At 43.7% G+C, this 21,304-nt stretch overlaps 1 protein-coding gene across 2 annotated transcripts in view; it reads left to right on the top strand.

Annotated features, from left to right (window-relative positions):
* Nucleotides 1-1,244: 1,244 nt before the first annotated feature.
* The window catches only part of PGM2 (phosphoglucomutase 2), a 36,259-nt gene continuing 16,199 nt past the window's right edge, over nt 1,245-21,304 (top strand). The window contains exons 1-8 of one of the 2 annotated variants that reach the window (XM_012812643.2): nt 1,245-1,343; nt 5,691-5,858; nt 10,438-10,544; nt 13,502-13,586; nt 16,147-16,230; nt 16,360-16,553; nt 19,624-19,813; nt 20,781-20,878. In XM_012812643.2, the coding sequence (XP_012668097.1) occupies nt 1,293-1,343; nt 5,691-5,858; nt 10,438-10,544; nt 13,502-13,586; nt 16,147-16,230; nt 16,360-16,553; nt 19,624-19,813; nt 20,781-20,878 (977 nt within the window). In that variant the 5' untranslated portion in view covers nt 1,245-1,292. Of the gene's footprint in view, nt 1,344-1,490; nt 1,853-5,690; nt 5,859-10,437; nt 10,545-13,501; nt 13,587-16,146; nt 16,231-16,359; nt 16,554-19,623; nt 19,814-20,780; nt 20,879-21,304 lie in introns of those variants that run through there. The other variant, XM_023507994.1, reaches the window with a different exon arrangement.

Consider the following 21,304-nt stretch of genomic DNA (forward strand, 5'->3'; position numbering starts at 1 on the left):
GCCTAGTTGGGTGGAGCTCCTGACCAGCCTGAGTAAGAGTGAGACATCCCTGCCCCCCATCTCTACTAAAAAAGAAAAAAAAAAACGGAGGCAAGAGGAAGGCTTAAGCCCAAGAGTTTGAAGTTGCTGTGAGCTGTGACACCACAGCACTCTACCCAGGGCAACAAAGTGAGACACCGTCTCAAAAAAAAAAAAAAAAAAAAAAAGAGAGAGAGAGATACAGAACAGTTTCTTCACTTCCCAAGTTCCCTTGTGCCCTGTGTACTCAACTTCCCTTCCTCCCACCTCCCAGAGCTTGGGAACCACTGACTTTGTTTTTCTTTTCTGATGTTTTGGGGGTGAGGTCTGACTTTTTTCATTCAATGTTTGTGAGTCATCCATTATGTTCCGAGTCACAGGAGGTCATTTTCATTGCTATATTAATATACTGTCATTTATTTATATGAACTGGTGTGAATATAGCATCATATACAGTATTTCTCCATTGGATATTTGGGTCGTTTTCAGTTGGAGGCTTTTTACAAATAATTCTGCTAGCAGCATTCTTGCCCACGCCTTTTCCCGCTCACACGTGTGCGCATTCTCTATTTCCAAGGTCACGATGATGTACTTCTATGTCGATGTGTACAAGTTTCATTTTACTTTCAAATTTGATCTGGAATCATTTCTGTGTGTGATGTGAGGTCGTGGGGGCCAAGTTTCTTTTTTTCTTTTTTCTACATGGGAAATAGTCCTTCCCCCGGGCTCTGAAATGCCACCTCGGGAATAAAGTGTCCTCCTCAAGAAGTTCTGACTGCGATTCTCCCTTAGGTTCCACAGGTCTGTACACCTCATCCTCTCACTTTGTTCTTCTTGTTCCAGCGGCTATTTTCTTGGCTCCTCTTGACCTTCTGCATTTCTCTTTAATACGTAACTTTCAGGCTCCTGAGTGTACCGGTTTGCCGACCCCAGCACCTGACACCGGCCTGGCGCACAGCTGGGGCTCAGCCGACAGCTGCTTCAGGGACCGGGTAACCTCGGAACCTCTCAGAGATGCTGGTACCGGCATCCTCGGGCCCCAGCACTCCCACCCCCTCCTCCTCCCCACCCCCACCCCGGGCGGGGCTCCCGCGGACTGCAGGCGGGCGTGCCCGGCGCGGCGGGCGGCACCTCCTCCGGGCCCCGCCGGCCCCGAGCGCTTCTCTCTGCCCTCGCTTCCGCCTCTCCGGGCGGGCCGGAAGGCCGAGCTAGCCTCCTCCTAAAATCGGTCGCGGCAGCACTCGGCTGGCAGCGGCAGCAGCAGCGGCTCCGGCATGGACACCCGGCTGGACGAGGAGACGGCACGGTGGCTGCGCTGGGACAAGGTGAGGGGCGCTGGGAGGCCGGGAGGCCGGGAGGCCGGGAGCGCAGGAGGGGGTGGCGGGCGCCGCGTTTCCTGCGGGTGGCGGTGGCTTCCTTCCTTTGCTCCTCTCCCACACTGCCCGGCAGCGCGGGCTCCACGGGCAGGGCAAGGAGGAGGATGCGAAGGAGGCCTGGGCTCATCTGGCCCGGCCGGCATCTGGCAGGTCCGGAGTTAGGCCAGGAAAAGTCCCGGCACAAAACCAGCCACCCTGCCTGCCGAGACCGCAGGTCCGGAGAGGGGGAGCGAGCCGGGGTGGTCTCTGCGCGGCGGGGCTCCTGGCTTTGTCTGGTCAAGGCGCACACGCCGCGGTCAGGTCACTCTGACCACGGGCTCGTCTTCTGTAGTTGGCTGCTCAGCCCCTGTGGACCCAGAATCGCTCCGTCCCGCCTAGTTTTCCCTCGCGGATCTTTGCAGAGTGGCGTTTGGGTTCACCCCTCCTGAGGGCTTGATTACAAACACAGGCGCTCCCAGGTGGGTTGCTGAATTCAGAAGTCTTCCTTAGAGCCCTGACTTTGCCGAGAAGGTAGCCTTTGGACACAGCCTGGCTTTTCTCCCTCCTTACTCCCTGAGATGCTGGAGCGAGAAGGCTCAGGGACCCAGCGCGGACGTCACTCCCTCTCTCTTCTCTAACTCTCCGTCTTCCTTACCTGCTCCTGCATCCCTGTTAACTCCCGGAATGTCCCTCCCTGGTCTCTTCTGCTGACCATATTCTTGTGTTACTCGTGTGGGGTCTGAACTTCAGTATGGCTGAGAGAGACCTTTCCGGCTCTGAAGTGTAAATTACTTGCCCCAGCTATTCTCTCTAAACTTATTCTTTTCCTTTTTATCTCTTATCGTAATTGGTAAAAACAACTCCTCCACACCCCTAAACCAAACATTTGTTCGCAGATTTGTTTAATACCCTCTCCAGGGTTGACGGCGGAGGTGTGGAACCCCGCAGTCCCTGGGGACCGTGCTTCTAGAAGGGCCTACTTTTCATTTACTGCTCTCCTGTCCTGTCTTAAAGTCTTTTTTTGTTTGTTTTTGTTTTTTGGCCGGGCTGGGTTTGAACCGGCCACCTCTGGCATGTGGGGCCCCGTGTCCTGCCTTTTTGAGCCACAGGCGCCGCCCCTAATGTTTTTAACTGTTGAACAAAGGGTCACCCATTTTCATTTTGCTCTGGGCCCCAGCAAATTACAGATGGGGCCCTGTGTGCTCTCACTAACTGCCTTGGTCCCTAAAATGTTTGCTGAATGAATGAAGGAGATTGGAAGCTCCTCCAGCAGGGGCCGGCTCTTTGTTTTTGTTTTGTTTTGTTTTGTCTCTGGCCCCTGTAAATAACATGACACCAAATTCCATTTCCAGGATGCTATCAGGAACTCCTTGGGCGGTTTTTCTATTCCTGGAAATTTGTGGTTATTAAAGGGAAAGTGTTTCCATTTCTGATAACTTAGAACTGGTAGAGCCAGAATTCTTTTGAAGTCAGCATTAATAATGCCTTGTCCCATAACATTTTCCCTTTGGGCTGGGTGTGGGGCCCTGTAATCCTAGCACTCTGGGAGGCAGCAGTGGGTGGATTGCTTGAGCTCAGGGGCTTGAGACCAGCCTGAGCAAGAGTGAAACTCCATCTTTACTAAAAATAGAAAAAGTAGCTGAACATTGTGGCAGTCACCTGTAGTCCCATCTACTCCAGGAGATGAGGCAAACTGAGGCATGAGGATCACTTGGGCCCAAGAGTTTGAAGTTGCTGTGAGCTATGATGATGCCATGGCACTCAATCCAAGGGTGACAGGGTGAGACTCTCAAAAAAAAATTTTTTTTCTGTTGAAGCGCACACACGTGCGCACACACACATACCTACACCAGGTTGCATCAGTGTATAGAAAGACTGTAGCTGGCCAGCTCCCTGGGTAAATGTGAGGAGATGCTGTCCCTTTTCACTTTTGAATTTTTAACCACTGCTCCTGCACTTTCCTCTCTGCAGTTCTTCTTTGGCGAGACGGGCATCAATGTGGGGAGGACATGGTCCTCTTCATCCTCCAGTGACCCTCCCAGGAGCTAAAAGCATTGCAGCTCTGATGTGATCACCCTAGGGGTGGCAAGGCCCCCAGTGGTGCCCTCTGTCCTTTCTCTGCTGCTCCTTTTCTCTGATTTGGGTCACTTTCAGGCTGATTCTGATCCTCTCCCCTCTTGACTCTTCATTTTTCTTTCTGTTCCTTTGTTCCTCTTAGGCTACTTGGTCTTTTATAGACACCAAAGGCCAATTAGGACTTTCTAATCTACGCTGAACAAGGGAGTTACTGAATATGGGGGCTAAAAGTGAAGTCTGTGTTTTCTCATCGGTTCCACAAGTATTATTGAACCTCTCTTAGGTACCAGATCTGAGCTCTTCCTGGGGGGCACCTGGCCATCTGCCAGGTAACTTTGTGCTCTGTGATAAATGCCTATTGCTTTTAACCAGAAAAAGGTAGGGATTACCAGATCCCTAATGAACCTGCAACAATCTGGAAATGTGGGCTTAATTCCAAAAACCCAAGGTTTAATTGCAATAGCATTTCAAAGTTTAATTATGTGGCCACATCTTGCCTGAGTGTGCATTTAAATAGATGATAACTGTGAGATAAGAATAGACTGACTTTGTCTCCTGAACTCGTAATTTAAGTCTCATAGGAAATTAATGGTTGTCATTATTTTTCTCCAATCTTAACATTTTCTGCAATTGTTGTTCAAGGAAAATACAGCAATATATACCTTAACTGATTCCTGTTAGAGTCCATTTGAGCAGTTATTGTAGGCAGTCACCAGGTTATGAACAAGATAGTTTCTGTAGATTTATTCTTAAGTCCAATTGGTATGTAAGTTGAAACAGATACATCTACCTATTTCCTGTAATAGTCTCTATTTGTAGGTACAAGTTGGTGAGTTGGATGTTTGTAACTGAGGGACTTGCTGTAATCGCCTCCATTTGTAAATGCAAGTTGTACAGAAGTGGGATGTTTGTATGGTAACTTAGAGGCTAGAAAAGTCACTAGGTCATGCTTATCAGGCAGCTTGAGTCCATTGCTCAGTCTCTGAGACTTCCCCATTTGTGAAATGGAATTTGTGTCACTTGCCTGCTTCTTGGTGTCATTGCAAGATCAGAGTTGACTGGGTATGTGAATGCTTGCACAAATTATGAAACATTGTAAAAGTAAGGTGGTGGGCTTTGGGGGGTTTGTTTTTGTGAGAAAGTCTCATCCTGATGTCTAGGCTAGAGTGCAGTGGTGTCATCATAGCTCACTGAAGCCTCAAGCTCATTGAAGCTTCAAGCCATCCTTCTGCCTCAGTCTCCCAAGTAGCTGGAACTGCAGGTGCAGGCCACTACACCTGGTTTATTTTTCTGTTTTGTGGAGACAGGGTCTTACCCTGTTGTCCGGGTTGGTCTCGAACTCCTGGCCTCAAGCAATCCTCCTGCCTCAGCCTCCTAAAGTGCTAGGATTGTACCACTATGTCAAGATAAAAAGTAAAGTTTTGATTTATTAATGGACTATATAATCTATCATTCTCTGGGAAAATATCAGGGCATTAAGGAAGGAAATGAATATTTAATCATAACAAAGGACCAAGTAGAGAAAAGTATTTTACATTAATTTGATGTAAACCCCCTTAAACCTTAAAAACTATGTAAGGGAGGTCCTAGAATCTAGATTGTTCCCATTTTACAGAGGGGGAAACTAAGAATTAGAGAAGCTAGATAATCTACCTGAGCATGCAAATTGGTAAGTGTGGCTGGAATCCCATTCTGAGTGTTAAGATTCCTATGTTAAAAAGCTCTATTTCCGGCTCGGCGCCTATAGCTCAACCGGCTAAGGCGCCAGCCACGTACACCTAAGGTGGCAGGTTCGAATCCCCAGCCCGGACCCGCCAAACAACAATGATGGCTGCAACCAAAAAATAGCTGGGCGTTGTGGCGGGCGCCTGTAGTCCCAGCTACTTGGGAGGCGGAGGCAGGAGACTCGCTTGAGCCCAGGAGTTGGAGGTTGCTGTGAGCTGTAATGCCACGGCACTCTACCCAGGGGGACAGCTTGAGGCTCTGTCTCAAAAAAAAAAAAAAAAAAAAGCTCTATTTCCATTTCTCCAAAAGTGCTTACCTTAGTAGGAGAGAAAATAAGACTTACATTTTAATGTCAAATAAACAGATTTCATATTTCAAAAGCATTAGAAAATTGAAACGCCTATGTTTATGTATTTTTTTCTTCTTACAGGTTAGAAATACTACAGGGTTTTTATATTTCTGATGTTTCACTCTCTTTGTCTAGCTGTATCTGGTCTATACATTTCTGTTTTGCAGAATCCTTTAACTTTGGAGTCAGTGAAACGTCTCATAGCAGAAGGTAATAAAGAAGAACTACAGAAATGTTTTGGGGCCCGAATGGAGTTTGGGACAGCAGGCCTTCGAGCTGCTATGGGAGCAGGAATTTCTTGTATGAACGACCTGACCATCATCCAGACCACACAGGTACGGTTTCATAATTCCTAGTGACTCTTAACACATCCCCTGGTTCCTGTTGTATGTGATAGACTTGTTTTAATTGTGAACATGTCTTAGCAGTCACCACCACCATAAAGTAAGCCTTGCACAGTTGGTTGAAGCAGCACGTGTTTCAGGACCTGGATAGCCATTCATTCATTTATTCATTCATTCATCAGATTAATTGAGCGCCTACAACGTGCCAGGCCTTGGGGATATAAGAATGACTGAAACAGACTCCCTCATGGAGCTTTTGCACCAACTAAGTAGACTGACTTTTAAGGTCATCTAATTTTTGCCATGATTATGTAGACGCAAGCACTGAAAAGCTTTCCTAATTGCCCAAATGACCAAAAGCTGATTCTGTTTTAACTTACAGTATGGGGTGAAGCTATTATTGAATTTCTTGCCTTAATTTGAGAATTTTGTAGTCAAAGTCTAGACCAACTTTAGGAGTAGAGATAGGGACTTTGACAAAACAAGAGCTGCCACCAAGAACAGATTATTCTATTTCTTCAACTTAGACTAATTAACAATGATGTCACTTTAATTCTGGAAAAGCAAAGGCTAGAAAAATTGCCTAGGGCAGCACCTGTGACTCAAAAGGGTAAGGTGCCAGTCCCAAATGCCGGAGGTGTCGGGTTCAAACCCAGCCCTGGCCAAAAACTGCAAAAAACAAACAAACAAAAATAAATAAATAACAACTTTGTTAAAAGAAAAAGAAAAATTGCCTAATAATGATTCTGTGTGCCTTACATGCACACCCCAGTGTAAAAGGTAGAGCGAGGCATGTTCTAGCAAAACCCAGTGAGAGCAGAGTTGCCAAAGAACTCCTGACCACAAACTCTTGTTAACCTAGTCTCTAGGTTAATAAGGTCTATTAACCTAGCCTCTAGGTCCTAGAGCAGTGGTTCTCAACCTTCCTAATGCCACGACCCTTTAATACAGTTCCTGTGCGTCACGACCCACAGGTTGAGAACCATTTTCCTAGAGGCTCCCTGAGATCTTGGAGGAAGGGCTTAGAGTAGAATAAGTACAGGAAGCCTGTTCAGTTACTAGGCCTTTGTAATGAATCATCCAAAGCATAGTGACTTGAAACAACAACCACATTTATTTTGCTCACAGACCTGTCGCTCGGCGAGAGCTGAGTGAGGCAGCTCCCCTCTGGTCCTTTCTGCAGCCCTCCCTCATTCACCTGGCTGCAGTTATTGCTGGCTGTGGGTTGCGATCAGCTGGGGCTGAGCCACCCACATGTGGCTTCTGCTTCCTTGTAGCATGGTGGTTGTTTTCTAAGGGAGCTTCCAGAGAAAGAGGATGTACCAGGTGGAAACTGTACTGACTTTTATGACCTAGCTTTGAAAGTCACACAAAGTCACTTCCACCTTATTCTGTGTGTTGGAAGTCAGTAAGTCTGGCTTATATTCAAGGAGAGGGCATGTAGGCCCACACCCTTCACTGAATAAACATCGAGATCACATCCACGTGGCAAGAGTAACGTGTTGGATGGGATATTTTGCTGTGGCCATCTTTGGACAATCCAGTTGTCTTCACCTGCTGTTGGGCCCATTGTTAGGGAACTTTAAGGGATTCTATAATAAACTAGAGCAGTGGTTCTCAACTTGTGGGTTGCGACCCCTTTGGGGATCAAATGACCCTTTCACAGGGGTCGCCTAAGACCATCCTGCATATCAGATATTTACATTACGATTCATAACAGTAGCAAAAGTACAATTCTGAAGTAGCAACTAAAATAATTTTAGGGTTGGGGGGTCACCACAACATGAGGTGGCAGCATTAGGAAGATTGAGAACCACTGCCCTAGAGAATTTTCTTCTCTGTCCATTTACAAAGAATGATGAAATGTATTTCTTTTTTTTCTTTTTTTTTTTTTGAGACGGAGCCTCAAGCTGTCCCCCTGGGTAGAGTGCCATGGCATCACTCACAGCAATCTCCAACTCCTGGGCTCAAGCAAGTCTCTGCCTCAGCCTTCCAAGTAGCTGGGACCATAGGCGCCCGCCACAACGCCCGGCTATTTTTTTGGTTGTTGTTTGGCAGGCCTGGGCTGGATTCGAACCCACCACCTTAGGTATATGTGGCTGGCGCCTTAGCCACTTGAGCCATAGGTGCCGAGCCGATGAAATGTATTTCTATTTAGGATCTATCTCACCTAGCCCCTCCTGTAGAAGAATTGGTCTCTTCTGAGAGTGGCCCCTGTGGTAGTTAAGAATCCTATAAAACCAAGATGATAAAAAACGTGAAGATCGTCTCGTTCAATCAGCCACTACCTAGGGATAATTTTCTCTGCAACCCCACCACGCTGAAGGTGGTCATAGTCTATCCTGGGATACTAACAATAGGAGACAGGGATATTAAAAGTTAAGAAAGTTGTATCTGAGCTGCGGGTGCATCTTTAAAATCTTGGAGTGTCTTCAAAATTAGAGGAAAGAGGATTCTCCCAACCTTGAGTAGTGTTCCCTGGCAGAATGCTGAGGAGCAGACACATTGGTCACTTTTTGCTGTTCTGATGTTCACTGTGGTGTATGTAGGTAACTTGCCTGCTGACGTTCAGGGGTGGGGTCTCATCCTAAGGAGCCTCCAGATTTGTCTGGTTAGATTTAGGGAGCAGGTGTATGTGATGCAAGAACATCTCATAGGAAACAGGACACTCTGTTCTGGTTTGCTGCATTGATAGAGGTCAGTTTCATTTTGCCAATGACTTTCTGTTCTGTTCTGTGCTCGCTCTGTGGTCTGTGTGTTCTTAGGTGCTTTAATCTGTCCATAGCTCATCAGGGATGGACTCATTGTCCTCTGAAATAGCCCATTCTACCTTTGTACTGTTGTCATTAAAAGATGTTTCATTATTTTGAGTCAAGATCTGCCTTTCTGTAGTCTTTACATATTTGTTCTAATTTTTGAAGCCATATAAACAAGCTTGATTCTTGTGTTTTATAATAACATTTCAATTTTTGAAAACCTCCCTCTTCTCCCACTGAGTCTTTTCTCTAGAATAAGCACTCCCTCTCCCCTAAACCATTTTCTCAGCAGGCCTTGAATACTTTTACGGAATTAGGAGATGTGAGAGTTTTGACCAATAGCTGAATGCTTTTTGCCCCCTTGAGCCTTAGGTCCAGCACAAGTGTTAACCACGGAGGAAGTGGGGTGCTGTCACTGTGGAAGCTTTAGAGCAGCAGTTCAAACTTGGGGGTTGCAATCCACAGGAACTATATTAAAGGGCTGCAGAATTAGGAAGGTTGAGAACCACTGCTTTAGAGTGTATGTCAGTACCTTCTGGAGAACCCATAAAACCAGTACACTATCATTCGACCTCAGAAAATGTGCCTTATGCAATATGTTTGCCAATGAAAAACTAAAGTCATTCTAAATTGGCATTGCTTTGGTGATGTGATGTATCCAGCGACCAAAAATTAGAGTTGCATGTACTTTTTATGAGACTTCCTTTAGCCAAAGTGGAATAAATAATACAAACCATTATTTTTTGCCCAGTCAGCCAGAGTTCTCTTTGTTCTATGAGGCTTTGAAGGGAAATAACAATAAAAGTAATGCTCAGGATGGCAAATGCTTACATAGGACTCACTTAGCGTCGAATTCTCAGCACTTTGCATGGTTCAAGTAACTTTTTATAACAGCCCTATGAGGTGGCTATTGCTGTTATTCCCTTTTTACAGAAGAGGAAACTGAGGCACCAAGAAATAGAAGAATTGGCTTGGTGCCTGTTGCACAGTGGTTAGGGTGCCAGCCACATACATCTAGGCTGGTGAGTTTGAACCCAACCTCGGCCAGCTAAACAACCACGACAAGTTCAACAAAAAAAATATCTGGGTGTTGTGGTGGGCACCTGCAGTCCCAGCTACTTGGGAGGCTGAAGCAAGAGAATCGCTTGAGCCCAAGAATTGGAGGTTGCTATGAGCTGTGATACCACGGGGCACTCTACCAAGGGTGACATAGTGAGACTCTGTCTCAAAAAAAAGAAAGAAAGAAATAGAAGAACTTACAATTTGCTTATAAGGGGAAGAGTGGAGTATAAATCCAGAGATTCTGATGCTTTTTAAGCCCTACACTGAACCACCTCTTACCAGATCTGAGCACAAAACCAGGCTTTGCTACTTGTGTATCTGAAAGTAGGCAAGTTACTGTACCTTAGTTTCCTGATCTATTAAGTAGCATTTCTTGGCCAAGTTGGTCAGGGCTCAGAGATAATAGATACTAAGTGCTCAACACAGTTCCTGACAGACAATAGTAAAACTGTTATTTTCTTACTGTTCAGTTTAATTACTGAGAGATTGCCCCCCACCTCAGCTACAGTGTTCTCTTATGAAAGCTGAGGAAGGGGTGGCACCTTGAATACTTTTAGAGAATTTGGAGTAGGGCTCAAGGAGTAGGGTGCTGGGCCCATATACGAGAGGTGGCGGGTTCAAAAACTACAAAAAACTTAAAAAAAAAAAAAAGAAAGCTGAGAAAACTTGATTTTGGGTTAATTTTTCTGTATCATAGAAATATAAGATGTATTAAACTTAAACTCTTTTAAGCCATGGGGTATTTTTTTTAGGGATTTTGCAGATACCTGGAAAAACAATTCAGTGACCTGAAGCAGAGAGGCGTTGTGATCAGTTTTGATGCTCGAGCTCACCCCCCAAGTGGAGGCAGCAGCAGAAGGTACTTAAACATTTTTAAGAAATGGTTTTCTTTGTAGTTTATTTTATAGTTTTATTTTTAATCATCATTTTAACATCTTGACTTCAAATACATTTGTTAGCTACATTGTTTAACCAAAATCAATGATGGGTAAATTCTGTTTGCAACTTTTAAAAATTCTATTTTGTTGGGGGGGGATAGAGGAAAAGGGAGGGGGATTGGTGTGCTCCCACCTAATGGGCACCATGTAAAGGGATATGGTTCACCTCCTAAGAGGGGGACCCAACTACAACAAGGACTTTACCTAACAAATGCAAACATTGTAAGCTAATGATTTGTACCCTTAAATTAATCTGAAGTTAAAAAAAAACCAATTAAAAAATAAATATACTAATTCAATCAATCTTTGCAATAACTTTGTGAGTTAACATCTATTAATATCATCCCCATAAAAAATAAAAATTCTGGTTATGCATTCAAGTTAAGAAAATAGCACATAGATAATTTAGAATGTAATACCTGTTTATTTTGTTATTTTATTTTATTTTTTTTTTTTTTAGACAACCTCAAGCTATCCCCCTGGGTAGAGTGCTGTGGCTTCACTGCTCACAGCAACCTCCAACTCCTGGGCTCAAGCGAGTCTCCTGCCTCAGCCTCCCAAGAGCTGGGACCACAGGTGCCCGCCACAACGCCTGGCTATTTTTTGGTTGCAGCCATTATTGTTGTTTGGCTGGCCCGGGCTGGATTTGAACCCGCCGCCTTAGGTGTATGTGGCTGGCGCCTTAGCCGCTTGAGCCACAGGCGCCGAGCCTGTAATACCTGTTTAAATGAAAGCCTTTTTATTTAATTTTTTTTTCTATTTCAGGTTAATGTGAGGTTATAATGTTTACATTTATTAGGTAGCGAAAGACATTTTTTTTTAAAAACTGGCGATATTATTTCTCCCTCTCATTTACTTCTTTTTATGTAATGTTCTTTTCTTATTCATAAGCCTTATGTCAAGGTACCTCTTTGTAACATTCCCAGACCAATGGGACTCTTATAGCTGTTAGTGGATGAAGATGATGGTGATGATGGTGACAGCAGCAGTCATTTGAGTTCTGGTTATGAACCAAGCACTTATATATTTATTCATTTAATCCTCCCAACAACATATAAGGTCTCCACTTTATCTTTTTGCCCTCCCATCATGAAATGAGAGGAGTCACAGCAGCATAGGAGGCTGGTGCCTGAGGTCAGCAGACAGATAGTGTCTTACATGTCGGTGCCCACGTGGACTCTGTCACATCCACTCAGCTTTACCATCACGCTCAGAAATAGCCACAGACAACACTTAAATGGACAGGCATGGCAAGTGGGCTGTAGCTCACCAACTCCTACTCTTAACCATGTTGTATGACCCTCTTGTTTACTTGAACCTTTGCCCTATTATGATACATTTTTGATCAGTCCAGAGTCTGAAGTATTAATAGTTGCTCAGATTGGGAGAACATATTTATTAAGGAAAAGGATGAATGTATAGTGTCCTATCTCTGCCCACCCAGAGCTTCTGATCTAAGAGAGAAGCATGGAGGGGAGCTAGTCTGTTGCGGTGAGGAAGGGAGCGTGGCCAGAGAAAATGCCCAGATGGTATCAGATTGAATTCAGGAGGGCATAAGGTTTTTTAAAGTTTTTAGTCTTCAGTGTTGCAGGCTCAAAATTGTGTGTGTGTGTTTTTCAATCATGCAAGAGAAATGTTGCAGGCCCAGGGGATAAATGCTGGCTTACACGTGAAGTAAGCCAGGTATCAGAGGATGGGTGGTGAGAATTAGATCACAAGCATGTTCCACTTCTCCCCCAGGGGCACATCAGATCCTCCAGTCAGAGCACGCACAGTGCACAGATGGCTAAATCTGCCCTGTGAGCTTCTCAAATATTTTTTTTTTTAAGACAGTCTCACTTTGTCACCCGTGGTAGAGTGCTGTGGTGTTACAGCCGAGAGCAACCTCAAACTTTTGGGCTCAAGTGATTGTCTTGCCTCAGCCTCCTAAGTAGCTGGGACTATAGGCACCCACCACAATGCCCGGCTATTTTTAGAGACAGGGTCTTACTCTTGCTCAGGCTGGTCTCTAACTTGTGAGCTCAGGTAATCCACCGGCCTCAGCCTCCCAGAGTGCTAGGATTATAGGCATGAGCCACCGCACCCATAATTTTTTTTCAATTAATTATTTTTTTTTTGAGGTAGAGTCTAGCTCTGTTGCCCAGGCTAACATGCCATGGTCTCAGTCTAGGCCACAGCAACCTCAAACTCCTGGGCTCAAGCAATTCTCCTGCTTCAGTCTCCTGAGTAGCTGGGACTGTAGGTCCCCACCACACTGCCTGGCTAGTTATTGTATTTTTAGTCAAGATGGGGGTCTCACTCTTGCTCAGGCAAGTCTCGAGCTCCTGAGCTCAAGGGATATGCCCACTTCGGCCTCCCAGGGTGCCAGCTGGCCAGCTAATTCTTTGCTGTGGGGCCTACCCTGTGTGCTGCGGGGTGGGGTGTTGGGCAGCACCCCAAGCTCCATCCACTAGCGCCAGTAGCATGTCCCCCTTTCCCCTATATGACAACCAAAAATGTCTGCAGTCACTTCAGATGCCCTGCGGGTGGGTGGGGGAGAATTACCACAGCTGGGAAACGGAGCTGGATGGCAGGTGAGCTGGGGGCCTGGGTGCATCCTGGCTCGGCTGCTTAGTGGTGGCTGGATGTGGGCAAGGCCCCTGGCTTTTCTCAGCTCAAGTCCCATTTCTATAAAACAAAGAGGTGGAATTAGATGGCTCCTAAGGGTCCTCCGGCTTTAATGTCCTGTGCCAGTGTACATCTGTGGAAGAAGCCTTGTCCTTGATCTGGCTATTGTGTTCTACGTCAGGAAGGGCCAAGCATTCATTTCCTTCTTCCCGTCACCTGAGGTCTTGACAGCTGGACTCTCTTTTTCTTCCCTGTCACCCTGTACTCCCAGGTTTGCCCGGCTTGCTGCAACCACATTTATTAGTCAGGGGATTCCCGTGTACCTCTTTAATGATATAACTCCCACCCCCTTCGTGGTAAGTAACTTGTATAATTTTATAAATGTTATACATTTTTATAATTTGCTATCCCAGGGTCAGGGATGAGACTTGGCTGAATTTTACAGTCTTCGGGGCTGTTAGGATTGGGCTATTTGAGTGACAGAAGAGTTCCTCGGCATTGATGAGGCATTCTCTCTCACATCCTAGTGATATGTCTCTGGTATTCAACTTGACATTCATCAGAACTAACTTTTTTTTTTTTGCAGTTTTTGGCCGGGGCTGGGTTTGAACCCGCCACCTCTAGCATATGAGGCCAGCACCCTACTCCTTGAGCCACAGGTGCTACCTCCATCAGAACTAACTTTTTGAAATCTTCATGTTTCCTTTTGCTTGCCTTGTAAGGGTATTTTAGCACATGAGCAAATGATATTTTGTGTTTTTTTTTATTTGATGTGTAGCTCTTTTTCGTGGTTATTTGTGTCTAAATCTGAATTAACCTCAAACTCTTATGATGAATAGTCTTTTTTTTTTTTTTTTTTGAGACAGAGTTTCATTTGTCACTCTTGGTAGAGTGTTGTGGTATCACAGCTCACAGCAACCTCCAACTCCTGGGCTTAGGCAATTCTCTTGCCTCAGCCTCCCAAGTAGCTGGGACTATAGGCGTCCGCCACAATACCTGGCTATTTTTAGATCGAGGGTCTCGATCTTGCTCAGGCTGGTCTCGAACCCATGAGCTCAAGCAATCCACCTGCCTCGGCCTGCCTCGGCCTCCCAGAGTGCTAGGATTATAGGCATGAGCACCAACACTCGGCCTGTCATGAATATTCTTGACAAGTTGATGCACCCACTTTTTATACAAATGTTTCATTTTAAATACTTTTCGTGGCTGGTACAGAGAGCATGCTTGGAATCTTTGAGTAAGACTTTTTATCAAATCCTTAATGTAGTAGAATCTAAGGAAAAGCAGGGACTGTGACAGCTGTTGCTTTTGAAGTAGTCAGATCATTTAAGAGCGGGGCCAGCCAGATGCTGAGAACAAAAGATCAGGATGTGGTTACTTACATCAAGTTCAAGTGAGAGTATCACTACAGAAGTCAGTTTCCCTTAGCGCTTGCCATTTCTAGTGCACCAACAGGTACCTGCAACACTTCCCAGATTGTAAACATCCCAGTGGACACTCTATGTCATGTTCAAAAGTAGTTCTCATTTCACTGGGGTTTTTTGTTTGTTTTTAGAGACAGGATCTTGTTCTGTCACCCAGGCTGGAATGCAGTGCCACAATTATAGCTCACTGTCTTAACTTCGAACTGGGCTCAAAGGATCCTCCTATCTCAGCCTTCCAAGTAGCCTTCCAGTGGTGTGCACCTGGCTAATTGTTTTATATATATATATATAGTTTTTTATATATGTATAAATTGTTATATATAATCAATTGATATATATATATAGTCTTACTGTGTTGCCCAGGCTAATCTTGAACTCCTGACTTCAAGTTATCCTCCTGCTTCAACCCCCCAAAGTGCTGAGATCGCAAACTTAAGCTACCGTGCCTGATTTTCATTGTGATTTTGATGGAAAAATCACACTGTGTTCAAGCATCCTAATTGTCTTTGGTACTAGATATTAATAGCCATTATTTTTATCACAGACTGAATTACATGAGTATCTTGTGACCATTTCCCTACACTATGGAGCAGTTCTCCTCTTTTCTTTGCTTCAGGACCCCTGAGAGAGGTGATGTGACTTCCAAAGGGTCAAGTGACTGCAATGATTTTTGGCGAGAGGCTGGAGGGGATGACTGGTCATTGACATCTCAGGTTGCCTATGTGTAATAAATCTTATTTGCAGCTATAGGGGGATAATCTAACCGCCCCTCCTCCAGCTGTGGGCAGTAGTCTTGTAAAGATGGGAGCCCAGTCAACATATGAGGGAGAGTCTTCAGCCCTGGAGGAGAGATAAGTGAGTGAGCTGTAAGAGCGTTCTCTGTTTCTCCAACTTTCTTCTCGACCTTTTCCTTAAAAGCAGTGAGCAAGAGGAGGAGAAGGCAAAGCAGTTGGGAGGAATAAGCTAACTTAATAAGCTCCTCTACCAAGGGGAAACCTAAGAAGAATGTGGAGGCCAGGCCCGGAGGCTCACACTTAAAAATTCCAGCACTTTGGGAGGCTCAAGGAGGATCACTTGAGCCCAGGAGTTCAAGATGACAGTGAGCTGTGATCACGCCCCTGCACTCCACCTTGGCTACAGGGTGAGGCCCTGTCTACACACGCACACCCCAAAAAACATGGAATAGAGGTGCCATTTTTTTGTTTGTTTGAAGAGTTTTCTAGCTCTCCAAAGCAGACAACAGGATCAGAAAGAAATTACTCATCTTTCAAATTAGGCCACATCCTGAAATTTTGAGCAGCCAGTTAGTTCCAAGGGTAATTAAAAGTTTACTGCTTGGGTGTGGTGCAAAAATAGTGGCTGAGACATTGTGATATTATTTATTGTGTTTCTTGAAAGGGAACAAGTTGGTACAATGTATACAATAGACATTGTAAAAGATACTCAATTTTTTGTTAAAAACTGTTTGCTCTTATTTCCTGGTGTATTACAGCCCTACACAGTGTCACATTTGAAACTTTGTGCTGGAATCATGGTAACTGCCTCTCATAATCCAAAGCAAGATAATGGTTATAAGGTATTTTTATTTTTCCATCCATATTTGTGTCCTTCTATGGGAATCTTGTATCTTTCCTGTCGGGGGGCATAGGTCATTACCTTTATTTTCTTTAATGGAACTTTTTGAATGTGTTCCTGGGTTCTCTAGGTCTACTGGGATAATGGAGCTCAGATCATCTCTCCTCACGATAAAGGAATTTCCCAAGCTATCGAAGAAAATCTAGAGCCATGGCCTCAAGCTTGGGATGATTCTTTAATTGATAGCAGTCCACTTCTCCACAACCCAAGTGCTTCTATCAATAATGATTATTTTGAAGACCTTAAAAAATATTGTTTCCACAGGTAAACGGATTGTGTCTTTTCTGACCCTAAGTGAGTTAGTTACGTTAATGTGGTTCAGGCAACTAACTTCTACCAATTTCCGTGAATTTTTCCTCTTTCATTGGAGCATATCCTGCAGCTGCATCTGATTTTAGAGTCTGTAGACTGCGGTTTGGCAAACTTTTCTTAATGGGGGACACAGTATTTTTGGCTTTGCAGGTGGTACAAATTCTTTCTCAACTATTCCACCCTGCTATTGTAGTGCAAAAGCACCCATGGATGGTATGTCGTTGAAGGAGTACAAACCCAAAGCAGGTGTCTGGTTCTGTTGCCTGGGCTGTCATCTGCAATGCAAAGCTCCTGGGCTCAACCCATCTTCCCATCTCAGCCTCCTGAGTAGCTAGGGCTACATGGCCCACCGGCGTGCCTGGTTAATTTTTTCTTTTTTTTGCAGAGACAAAGTCTCTTATGTTGTCCAGCTAGGTCTGAAATTCCTGGGCTCAAGCTCAGCTGCCCAAAATGTTAGGATTACAGGTGTGAGCCACCACACCCAGTTCATCTTTTGTATTTGTAGAACTTCTTTGTTTATACAGAAAACCATCTTTATTTATTTCTAAATTAATTTGTAGATTGATTAAAAAGATGTTTTCCCTTCTGCTGTTATTTTTGGAGTTTTTTATTGAAACCTTTTGCTGAACTGTTTCTAAAAGTTTGATAATATATATTAGTCTTTAAATTTATGGCTTCTGGGTTTTATGTCATACTTAGGAAGACTTTCTCTAGACTGAAGTTAATTTTTTTTTTTTTTTTTTGAGAGAGAGAGTCTCACTCAGTTGTTCTGGGGTTGAGTGCCATGTTGTTAACTCACAGCGACATCAGACTTTTGGGCTCAAGCAATTCTCTTGACTCAACCTCCAGAGTGGCCAGGACTACAGGCACTCACTACATGCCTGGCTTTTTTTTTTTTTTTAGAGACAGGGTCTTGCACTTGCTCAGGCTAGTCTCTAACTCTTGAGCTCAAGCAATCTGCCTACCTTGGCTTCCCAGAGTGCTAGGATTACAGGCATAAGCCACTGAAGTTAATTTTTCACAAAATTTCCCATGTTTTTTCTAAAACTTACGTTTTATGATATTTCAATCTTTTGAGTCATTGGTGATTTTTAATTTTGTATGGGGTACAAAGTAGGAAAACAGATTTGTTTTTTTGTAACAATACCAATATCATAAATTGAAGAAACTATCTCTTTTTTTGGCTAATTGGGTATGTCACCTTTATGAAGCTGTTTCTAGCATTAATCAAGTGCTTATGATACATCTGATAATTGCTAGAGGCCCTTCTTTTCAATGCTCGTGGTAATGCTGAGGGTAAGTTCTGGTATATTACCATTTTGTAGATGAGCACATTGTAACAAAGAAGGTTTAAGTAGATAGCCATTGGTCACAAAACTTCTGAGTGGCAGAGTTCCAGGAGTTAAATTTGGGTCTGGCTCCAGAGCATGTTAACCACTAGGCTTTAGTGGTTCAAATTGGATCACTGTTTTACTTATTATAGCTTTATAATGTATTTTATTTTATTTTATTTTTTTTTTGAGACAGAGTCTCACTCTGTCATCCTGGGTAGAGTGCTACAGTGCCCCCATAGTTCACAGCAAACCTCAAACTCTTCAACTCAAGTGATCCTCTTGCCTCAGCCTCTCAAGTAGCTGGGATTATAGGTGACTGCCACACTACCAAACTATTTTTAGAGATGGGGGTCTTACTCTTGTTGGTCTCCAACTCCTGAGCTCCATACTGTTTTAATTATTATACCTTCATAATGTATTTTAATATCTGAGAGGTTTCCCCCCCCAAATTTCTCCTCACTGATCTTGTATATTTATTTTACTAGATGCATTTTATTTTCAAGGGTATGTTTATTTTAAACCACTGTTGTCTTTGAGAAGACCTTGTTTGTGTATTCATTTCCAAAAGAAATGGATAATAACCTAATAGTCTGTCATCAGAGCATTCGAAGTTTTCCAAACCTTATGTTTACTGTTCTATAACTTCTTTTAATTTTGATGTTTATTGTCATCCTTTATTAAGTTCCTATATCATGGCACTTTACTAAATGGGATTGTTACTTGGCAAAGAAGAAGTTTTATTTTTTATTTATCCATGTTGGGATAATCCATCACATATTTTTAAAGGAACATTATGGAAATAATTTTCATTCTTTCTGAAGCTCAGAAAGAATCTCTGGAGCCCTGAGGCTGGCACAGCCAGCTGTGTCTCTGCTCTGTGGGCACCTGTTGGGCCAGTTGTGAGTCTCATGCTGGGACCTGAGGTTATTCATTGTACCCTACTCCAGATGCGAAAGCTCTCCCATAGAATAAAATCTGTAAATATGATTTGGTGGAAATAACTGCAGAGTAAAATGTAAAACTTGAGTATGTTGGAAGGGGGGGATGTGTATATTTGAGAGAGAATGGATACATTTTCTAAGAGGAGTTAGAAAGATATTTAGTCGTACATTCTTATTACATCAATTTCTTCCATTCTCATGACTCTGGTTCTTTGATATTTTGTAAACCTTCAAAGTTTGGGGAGCTGTATTTCTATCTTTTTTTGTTTTTGTTTTTCTTTTGCAATTTTTGGCCAGGGCCGGGTTTGAACCCACCATCTCCGGTATATGAGGCTGGCGCCCTACTCCTTGAGCCACAGGTGCCGCCCGTATTTCTATCTTTTATCATTTTCTTCTCTTTTCTTTCTTTTATTCCTTTTTCTTTCTTTCTTTTTTTTTTGGGCGGGGGACAGAGGTTTACTTTGTCACCCTCAGTAGAGTGCTGTGGTGTCAGAGGTCACAGCAACCTCAAATTCTTGGGCCTAAGCAATTCTCTTGCCTCAGCCTCCTGACCAGCTGGGCCTACAGGCACCTGCCACAATGCCCAGCTATTTTGTTGTTGTTGTTGTTGTTGTTGTTGTAGCTTGTTGTTTAGCAGGCCTGGGCTGGGTTCGAACTTGCCAGCCCCAATGTATGTGGCTGGCACCCTACTCACTGAGCTATGGGTGCTGCCTCTTTTATCATTTTCGATGGTGTGTCTGATTCTAGGAGCGTGAACAGGGAGACCAAGGTGAAGTTTGTGCACACCTCTGTCCATGGAGTGGGTCATAACTTTGTGCAGTCGGCTTTCAAGGCTTTTGACCTTGTTCCTCCTGAGGCTGTTCCCGAACAGAAAGATCCTGATCCTGAGTTTCCAACAGTGAAATACCCGAATCCTGAAGAGGGAAAAGGTGTTTTGGTAACCACATTTTTTTAAAATTGTGAAATCTGCCTTTCATATTCAAAACTGTTAATGTCAAGTAAAATAAATTTCTATGTGCTAAAGAAAAACTAATTTCATTGTTGGAAATAAGTGTATTGGTTGATCATTGATTTCTTAAAGGAGCTTTCAAAGTAGACATCCTAACATCAGGATATAAGAGCTGAAATCTAAATGGCACTTTAAATTTAATTAATTTAGGCTGAGCCTAGTGGCTCTTGCCTGTAATCCTACCCCTGTGGGTTGCTGGTGCTCAGGAGTTGGAGACCAGCCTGAGCAAGAGTGAGACCCTATCTCTAAAAATAGCTAGTGTTATGGTGGGTGCCTGTAGTACCACATACTTAGGAAGCTGAGGCGAGAGGATCACCTGAGCCCAGGAGCTTGAGGTTGCTGTGAGCTGTGATGCCATGGCACTCTGCCGAGGGCGGCAAAGTGAGACTTGTCTCAAAAAAAAAAAAATTAAAATTAGTTAATTTAATTTTGGTTTAATTTACTGTGCTTCCTTAATGCCAAAAAGAAACAGTAATAGAATGGCGTTTTATCATACTGTGACTTCAATTCCTCAATTGTCATTTTTCTGATATGAAGAAGTATTATTTATCTTCTGGTTCCTATCACATTTTTGAAGGTTGGGGTGACAGTGATATGCAGAAAGGTAGTTTGTTTGGGTTTGTTTGTGAGGTTGACCGCAGAGCAATGCCTAGACATAATCCAAAGGCACGTTTACTGTCCCGTGTCATAGATCACACGGGCAGGTTTGGGTCACACACAGATCCTCTTATTATCTGATCACTGACGTAGGGAGCTAACATGCAACCAACCAAGACCAGCTCCAGAAATAAAATTCAGCCTTCATTTGGGGAAAGTACTCACTTTGTTCTAAAGAACTAAAGACTGTCATACACTTGATTCTTGACTTAAGTAATCTTTTATTACTCTTTTTCAGACTTTATCTTTTGCTTTGGCTGACAAGACCAATGCCAAAATTATTTTAGCGAATGACCCAGATGCTGATAGACTTGCTGTGGCAGAAAAGCAAGACAGGTAAATTAACTGTGGTTACCTACAGTACAGAAAATATGAAGGATGACATAGTCAGCAGGAAAGTGTTCCTGGGGTCCCTGGACCTTCGTGGAAACGTTCCCCATTTATTTTGCAAGTGATCGTCTTATTGAACCTTCTGTGGAGTCTTCCAATGCAGAGTGAGGTACTGACCTCGTTGGGTCAAGCAAGGTAGGGGTGTCACACAGTTGGCAAGCAGAATAGAGAGTAAGTCAACTCAGTGTATATTTGGAATCAAAGTTAACTATTTATGATCTTGCCTTAATTTATAACTGATTTTAACTAATGTCTCAGGGCCTAAGAAGAGCAAATTACTTTGGTGCTGGCTTTGTTTTTTTTTTTTGAGACAGAGCCTCAAGCTATCCCCCTGGGTAGAGTGCTGTGGCATCACAGCTCACAGCAACCTCC

Source organism: Otolemur garnettii, unplaced genomic scaffold, assembly GCF_000181295.1.
Source record: "Otolemur garnettii isolate 467f Iridium unplaced genomic scaffold, OtoGar3 scaffold00214, whole genome shotgun sequence".
Classification (NCBI taxonomy): Eukaryota; Metazoa; Chordata; class Mammalia; order Primates; family Galagidae; genus Otolemur; species Otolemur garnettii.